Source organism: Centruroides sculpturatus, unplaced genomic scaffold (assembly GCF_000671375.1).
Source record: "Centruroides sculpturatus isolate CEXI.00-Female unplaced genomic scaffold, Cexi_2.0 scaffold306, whole genome shotgun sequence".
Lineage (NCBI taxonomy): Eukaryota > Metazoa > Arthropoda > Arachnida > Scorpiones > Buthidae > Centruroides > Centruroides sculpturatus.
In genome coordinates, this window is record NW_019384504.1 from 189,087 (window position 1) to 197,779 (window position 8,693).

Below are 8,693 nucleotides of genomic sequence, written 5' to 3' on the forward strand. Positions count from 1 at the left end.
GGAATAACTAAGACACTTAGAAATAAGCTACGCAACAGTTAGAAGAAGCTTATTTTTATTTCTGCTTAATCGTAATTTTAATTGAAGTCGTAGTTTTCCCTCAATGTAAAATTACTTCCGTGATAATGAAAAAGCGAATATGATTTTGTTATGTGGATGAAGGAACTTTGGCATTATGATAATGAACAAACTTGCTTTATTTTTATGAAAATTAATGAATAACATAATATAATTAACTAGTGTGAAAAGCTCATTTCCGAACTTCAATTTGTTCTTCATTTGTTATACAACGAATTTCATATGAATTTATATGCAGTTGAATAGTAGTTGCTTTATTTATCATATAAGAAATACTAAAGATTTCACAACGATTTGAAGGTTTTAATTAGACACAAAAATTTAGACATCACTTTTTTCTAATACATCGATAACCACATTTTCTCAGTATATTCTATGGTTTATATCGTGACAGAGTAATAAATGATACATGAATACTAGGATATAATAGCTTTTAACTTTAAAAAACCAATAAACTTTATCTAGGAAAAATTAGAATGAATAGAAACTCAGGATGTAAAGAAATCCGAAAAGCAATACACATTTTGCGAGTAAAATAATATAATATTTCCTGTAAAAGAGATAACATTGCGTTAGATACTGTATTATTTAGAAACGGAAGAATGTAAAACATACATTAATATTAGTTTTCTGCTTCGAGCGATGGTGGAGTCATCTTCCTTCAAAACAAATCTTCTGATGCCCAGAAAGTAATCTTCCATGTAACGGTCCCAATTGAGTCTTGAGATGTCAAAGTCGAAACACTGAAATATAATTTCTGTTATTTTTCGTATTCTATAAGTATTGTATTTTTACATTCGACACAACTAAATTTCGCATATATTTTTGTTGTTGAATTAGTGCCGTTGTCGCATCTCGATAAATTCCCTACTCGAACCTGTCAGATTCAACCAGCTTCTATAAAAATAAAATGCGTCCAAAATACTTATAATTATCAAATTTGTTATTAGTTCACAGAAATGGCAATAACAGATTATACATTGCTGGACATTAAAAATGCTACACCGGGAACGAAAGCAAATAGCAAAGTCGTATTTATTGTACTGTACACTTACGATATAATGTGGGTAAAAGACATAATTATATTGGCAGATAATTTTGAGTTAAAGAGCGAGATCAAATCAGTACCCAGAGTAGCCGCTTCTGGCAGTAATAACAGTTAAGCATGCGTTCAATTGCTAATCGTTTGCCTTACCCAACAATACTGTATCTTTTATGCAATTCTCACGTTTGTTGCTGCCGCCTCCGTGGTGTTGCGATTTTATTGGCAAATAGTGTAATTTTTTGCTTTCATCTTTTACATTCGTCTTTTCTTTTCGTTATTAAAATGTCCGATGTAAATAAATGAAAGAAATTCATTATTATGTAAATGGTTAATGGCGTTTTGATGCAATGTGCTTTAAAATTTCAACTTTAATTATTTTCTAAAATAAATGTAGAAAATACACGTAATGATCGGTATTATCGACACCAGTAAGTCACTATAATACAATAAATTAAAAATAACAATAACTGTGAAATGTTGTTATAACACAAGTGTTTTATTTGTAAAATATATTAAGGTAATGTTGAGATATGAACACAAATTATAAGAAGTATTTTACGTAAACAGCAATATTTGATAATGGACATTTTTCAATGAATACGAGCAGTTTTCTCTTATCGTCTTTATTTTGTGAAATTTACCTTCTTAACATTTAACATTAACTTCTGAATTTTTTGACAAAAAAGATTCAAAGTGGTTCGTGTTATCATAAAAAATCACTTCATCTGTAAGCGGATCGATGTGATTTAGTATAAATGGTATTTATCCAAATGTATTTCTGTGCCTGACATGACACCAAATACGCATTGTTTCCAATAAACCTACTTCAGCACTGAGTTCTATATTAATTTTCCACTGTTTAATATTTACGAATCAAGTGAATGAATAAAAAAATAAAAACTTTAAAAAACGGAACGAATAAAGTCGAAGAATGATGGTATGTGGGTGTCTTTTTAACGTTTTTTATTTTGTTTCGGACAGCTTGAAGTATTTTCGGACATGGAACTATGAAATACGCTACATCATCAAAGTGTCTGGTCAGACGTGCTGAGTTACCAGAGAACAGAGTACACATATAATCAATACTTGCACTGTGTTACTACTCAATATATGCGTACAAACTGTGTTATATGTTACTCAAATTCTTCATTCCACGCAAATATTTCTTGGTTAAGAATGTTTGCTTTTTGCTCCACGTTTATAACTACATACGAAAGTCACGGTATTTCAATTCGAAATTTTCTACCGAAATGTTTTATTGGTTAAACGAAAATTAATTATTTTATTTAAATTAAAATATAGTTATACTTTTTATTACACTGAGCATTAGCATCAATACATCCAAAACTTGATAAGCTATTCCATGTTTACTATTCTCAGGAAACAAAGAAGCAATAAACTAATAAACTTTTACATGTTGAATAAAATAGTATTATGAAATTGTCTACGAATATAACAATGGAAATAAATACTTTAAAATTTTTTCTTTCGTGAAACACTCGAGATAGGTTAAGAACCACTGCTCTAGTTCCAGAGCGATTACTAATTCTAATTTATGCCGCTACGACTAACCGCTTTTTTCCTAATTTCTAGTAGTTAAAAATGAAGACTAAAATAGCAAGTGTTTGATTTGTTTATCGTATTGCCAACGTTGTCGACTTGTAGCCAGCCCATTACGAGTTCGGCCAGGCTCACAATGAAGCGGCTGGGCTATAAGAGACGGGATCCGACGCATTCGGAATGACCATCCTCCGAATAATTCCTGGGAACTTTTCAATATTGTCCGGATTCGATTCCGAGTCTCCAGAGCTGTAGGCTGCCACTTCGACCGCTCGGCTCGTTCGGCCTAAAATTTGATATTCATATAAGATCATAATTTGGAAAAATAAAAGCAAGTTTTAGACCAGACGACGAGAGATCAGAGTTTATCACATACTCTTCTCTTCTTGTTTTTCATCTTCGCCTTTCACTTGGGAGATGTTGAAGTTGAAAGAACGACTAGTTTAGAAAGTAGTTTATTTGAATTTATTGTATACAGATGAAAAATAGAATGAATATTTGTGATTAATCGACTAGTGGAAATTTATACGGATTTATTTAAACTATTTATAGATTTCGGGAAGATGTATAACAGGATCTCTAATATTCTTATTTAATAAGAAATTAATAAAGGATATTCTTAGAAATAACGATGTAAACGAGAATTCACTTCATCCGAAACCAGTATCAAATTATTAACTAGATGTTACAAACGATTTCTGAGTAAAATAAACTGAATGAAATTTAATGATGAGATTTTCCAAGTGTCTAAATAAATACAATAATTGATTTGTGTTCGAATTACGAAAAATTACTGGCACGGTTTCAAAAATACCACGATTTCTAAATGTTATAAATAAATAAATCGAAAAATATGTAACGTATGTGATTTGTTTTCTGAAACCGTGTTTTACTATTTATTGAGTGTTGAACACAAGATTGTCTTATTAATTCAACACTTGGCTTTTTCTATCTTTATTCAAACGAATAAAGATGGAAAAAGAAAAGCGTTTAATTAATAACACAATCTTGTGTTCAACACTCAATGTAACGCATGATGACTGGTTGATTACGCAGGTCACGTAACTTAGTGCATTACCTTTCCACATGTTACATATTTAAATTTCCATACCTGTTAACGTCGTGCGGATTTTAAACATATTTAAATATTAATATCTCATTAGACGATGGTACTTCGCGTAACACAATATTTCGCTGAGTCCAAAATTCCTCTTTATCCCCGACACTATCATTTGTAGATAGTCAATTGTACTTGTCATAAGATACTGCCTACTTTAAATGAAATTCATCCTACCTGTTTATCTTTCGTCGACATCCTTTCCAGCAATTGCCGCACGTTTCTAGTACTAAACTTCCAATCTCTAGTACAAAAATATTCCAGCAAACTTAAGTTATTATGAACTTTATCGTAGACTTTCATCATCCTAAATTGCAAACAATGCGAATATCATTTAACATGCCATAGAATACGTAAGCACATTTCAAAGAACATACTTTGGTTTCCTGCCAATAGCAACTTGTAATACATCGGCTAGAATTGCAGGAAGTTGATGTTGCGTCATAATGCATACACGATTCCAATAATAACTCTTCTTGGGTATATTTGTTGGATATAAAAATGTGTTCTCCGAGGGATATTTCCAATAATTCGCATTTAAGCATTTGAAAAACTGTTGTGTAGTGAAAGGATTTATGGAACCTGAAGTGCAATTGTAAACTGCAATTTCGTCTTCTCTGAAAGAGAACAGTAATTTTTATTCTGAAATATGTCTAAATATTATTTTAAAATTTTTATAAGAAATTAAAAGTAGTAAATTTGTAATATCTGTTTGAGGTTTTAATAGAAAAATAATTACATTTTTCTGTTAAATGTTTTCTCTTCATAGTAATCTGTACATTAATTTGGCAAACTGAATATTGTCCAGTTTCATTTAAGAGAAAGTCGAAAGGTACCGACATAGTTCTGGTGTCAATTTTATTACTTTTCGTGCAGATGATGCGGCTGGAGAAAGATTTGAAAAAGGCGCAATGGTTCAGATATGGTGGAGTAAAAACTATACACAGGTAATTGTGAGGGACAAATATATCGGAGGCTAACGCGCCAACTAGAGATAATTTTTAAATTAATAGAACAACTCCTTGCTCGTCCCAATTGCTATTTTGCCAACTACACCTTAATTAAAAGGCTTTCTGCATCACTTTTTGACACTAGTATCAACAAATTTAAACACTTATGCTAATTTAAAAACCCTTTCAACCATAATCAGTGTTTTAAATAAATTAGTTTCGTCCATATTCACTGTATTTTAGTTTATTCCGTGATTTACCAAAATGTATTTTATCCATTCAATTCCTTACTTTTTGCCAACTGGTGAATTTTTCGACAAACCTACCAACCAACTTAACTTTACGTACCTACCAATTTTAAAATTTTCTACAAATATATCGCGCTTTTAATTTATTAAACATTCGTAGGAAGAAATGAATTAAATTTTCAAAATTCTAAACCGTAATTCTAAAATAACTCTATAAAATAAAAAATAAAAAATTTACAATGCAAAATGTTCGATACTATTCGTCTATATTAAGAGGAATTTGACCAGAATTCTCTTGCATAGAAAAAGCATTACGTTTTCAATACCACCTGCTGGTGGCAGAGCCAAGCAGGTTACAGATACATTTAAAGAGGTAGTGAATATTATAGTGAAAACGCTAGAAACAGAAGAAGCGTTGTGCAAACATTTTCATTAACGCGAAAAACTTGATGACATTGCGAAAATTCGTCAGACATTCAAATTTTTTTCTGATCAGATCCAGTTGCCAAGGAGTTGTGGAAAAACTTATATTAAAAATGAGATTTTATCGCTGTAAAAAATCTTTTCGATAGACTTTGTATTTTTTTAATTTCTGAAAATTTGTACTGCCGTGGCTTATCACTTCGCACTCTCGTTTCAATTTTATTCTGCATCTTCCCAAATATGCGTGTTTATGAAAGAATTTAATGCTCAACGAGTACTTTTTACCAATTTATATACATTTGCTGATACCATAGCTCATACATTCTGATTAAGCTACATCTTTTCTAATATAGCTGAAGTTTAAATGCAAATGTTTAAATTTTTTCCTTGTATAGCGAGTACTTAAAATGAGGAAGCTTTGTAACGACGATGCCTTTCTTAATTTATTGAAATTTTCATAAAACCTTACCTTCGACGAGGCATTACTGACTTTCTCCAAGCAGCAGCCAACATCAAATTAACCACTGCATCCGATGGAACGAAATCAAAAACTTTCGCTTCGTCACACAACATGCTTCGAAGTATTCCTTTCAATCCCTGAAAGTAGAACCGAACACTGTTTCGAGTACCCGACATTAATCGTGTCACACGGATTAAATTTTTGTGAAATAAAATATGCTTATTGCAATATTTACCTTTATTAGAAACTAAAATATGTTTTTAAAGAAGAAGAAGAATTTAATTCTACTTGTAAAAAAACCATCGGAACATAAAGATTCAAAAATACAGAATTAGAATTAGAAGCTAACTCATAAGAATCCACTTAATAACATTTTAAGTAAATGGTAATTGGTTAACTTCTAACTATAATTCCTGATTCATAAACGTAAATGTGGTTTTTTTTTTCAGTCAGTGTGATTAGACAGAGTTAAATTGAAAAGCGAACATTAGAAGAATAAGAGGAACGTAGAAATACAACAATTTACTAATACACCTATTGTATATTTAGTACTGTAAATGGTATTACTCGGATAAAAATGTTCTCTGAAGGATTTATCTGTATATCTAGATAAATTTTCGATATTTAAGTTCAAAAATAGCTAATCCTTCCTTCATTCCCAGAAATATTTATATACACTTACAATTGCGGCTACGTAATCTGTTCCACTATTGCCATCGTTCCATCCCTAAAAAGAAAACAAATTTGTACTAATTACACACAAACGTATAATGATTGTATTTTGTGGTAGAATAGAAATACTCACGGAAAAAGGTTCCTTCCAAGTGCAACCAACAATAGAAGGTCTTACAATGATTATAGGCAAATCTCTACAGAAATTATTTAAATAATTTTCTGTTATGGCCTTTGTTAAATGATAAGTACTGGGTCGATTTTCCAAAAGATTTTCTTCTGTTATTTGTACCGAAGCATAATTCTCTACACTACAATTAGAAAAATATCAACACGACGAACGTATTGAAAAACTTAAAAAATTAAATTGCAAAAATATTGCATTTATAATGTCATAATATAGTACTTTGCAATGTTCTTAAATTCCTCGTAACTTCTGGCCATTGTATAGATTTTTTCATCCACTTCCTTTCTGTCGCAGAAAGAATAAGCGGTAGATGCGTGTACGAATGCCTGAAATTATATTTAATTTATTCAATAATCCCCAAGAAAATTTATACTAAACAATAAGTGGAATGAGTATTGAAAATAATGTTTTATTCTAACGATATAGCATTTTTAAAATTATTTTTAATTATTAATAAGAAATTGTAATCGAAATCGGTGAACATTACAAAGACATAGAAAAATATTTTGTGTTATTTCAGCGAAAAACGCAAAACATACGAAGTATTTAAGCTGATTTGATTTAGAAATGAAAATTAAACTATAAATACGAAAAAGTTCTGTGCTAAATTCAATGTCGTGCACGTTAAGAACTTAGCTGCAATCAAATTATTACCAAATATTTACCACTAAATTTTTCATTTGACGACAAACTTCTACCACATTTTTTGTCGTTTCTACGTTATTGACGAACGAATCTCTGCAAAATAAATTAAAATAAATGGGCAAGTCACAAAATAATGTGCTTAATTAGAGTAAAACTTACCGAAAAGATTCACCGAATTTAACCGAAGCGGCCAAGTGAAACACCACCGAAACATTCTTCATTATCAAATTCATATGACACGAGGAAATTCCTAAGTTCTCACGAGTGAGGTCCCCTTCGATGCATTTAACTTTATCCGTAATTTCCGGATTTTTCAGTAGAACATCTTCGAAAATCTTTTATAAATATAATGAATATATTAGAAATTCGATAAAAAATTTGATTGTATAAGGTAAGGTAAGCGAGTAGGAAAATCGGACAAATTTGAGTTGTCGTAATTGTGTTCGATTCTTTATAAAAATGTACTCAATTCTGACAACACGAAGACATTTATTAATTAAATAAACCAGCAACGAGTTGCTCAACATTTCCGGAAATCTTTAAAATATCGGTGCTGCCATCTGTTATCGCATTTTTTATACACGTAACTGTTATAAAAATGGATAAAAAGCCTAATTATGAGGGTAGAGGTGGGTTTTATAAAAAAAATTGTAAATGACAATTTATTGTTAAAATAATATAAGAAAATTAAGTATATTGGCATTGTCATACACGTGATTGCTTTTACGCTAATTTGATTAAAGTGACGTCGGTTTTGTGAATAAATGTACGTAATTTTGACAAAACTAAAATAATGTAGTAATGAAATTCAGCAAAATCTTTTCTACGAATGTATTTGTCGTTTCAACTTTAACTTTTTTAATTTATTGCGTATATTTTGTAATGATTTATTACTAAGATGCGTCCTGTATTTATAATTGATCCATCTAAAAAATTAAATTAAAAAAACTATTTAAAAATGAAGAAATAATTAATCGTTGACATACTTATTACACAACAATTACATTCCAACAGATATTTATTATTTAAAATTTAATGAATACAGTAAATTCTTTTAGCGTTCAGAATAATCTTCGTTTGACGTATAGAATTTACTTACAAGTTTTATTTGTAACTAGCTGCAAGTACCCGCTTCGCTGGGTTTTTATTTGTTCGTACATTTATATGTAATATAGTTTTTTTTACATAAAAAACTGTTTATCTTCCTGTACGTAATCTTTCTCTGATTCGATGTGTTTCCCTATAATTTTCAAGTTGCTCTTCTGTTTGATTATTTCTGTTTCGATATGATTCGAGACCGCAGAAATT

At 30.3% G+C, this 8,693-nt stretch overlaps 1 protein-coding gene across 1 annotated transcript in view; it reads right to left on the reverse strand.

Annotated features, from left to right (window-relative positions):
• Window positions 1-371: 371 nt before the first annotated feature.
• Window positions 372-8,693, reverse strand: part of LOC111622181 — a 26,423-nt gene continuing 18,101 nt past the window's right edge. Inside the window, exons 11-20 of the mRNA XM_023364527.1 lie at window positions 7,545-7,720; window positions 7,406-7,478; window positions 6,960-7,066; window positions 6,687-6,864; window positions 6,564-6,608; window positions 5,891-6,018; window positions 4,178-4,417; window positions 3,978-4,107; window positions 694-821; window positions 372-628 (exon numbers count right to left, since the gene is read on the reverse strand). Of these exons, the coding sequence (XP_023220295.1) occupies window positions 550-628; window positions 694-821; window positions 3,978-4,107; window positions 4,178-4,417; window positions 5,891-6,018; window positions 6,564-6,608; window positions 6,687-6,864; window positions 6,960-7,066; window positions 7,406-7,478; window positions 7,545-7,720 (1,284 nt within the window). The 3' untranslated portion in view covers window positions 372-549. The remainder of the gene's footprint in view (window positions 629-693; window positions 822-3,977; window positions 4,108-4,177; window positions 4,418-5,890; window positions 6,019-6,563; window positions 6,609-6,686; window positions 6,865-6,959; window positions 7,067-7,405; window positions 7,479-7,544; window positions 7,721-8,693) is intronic.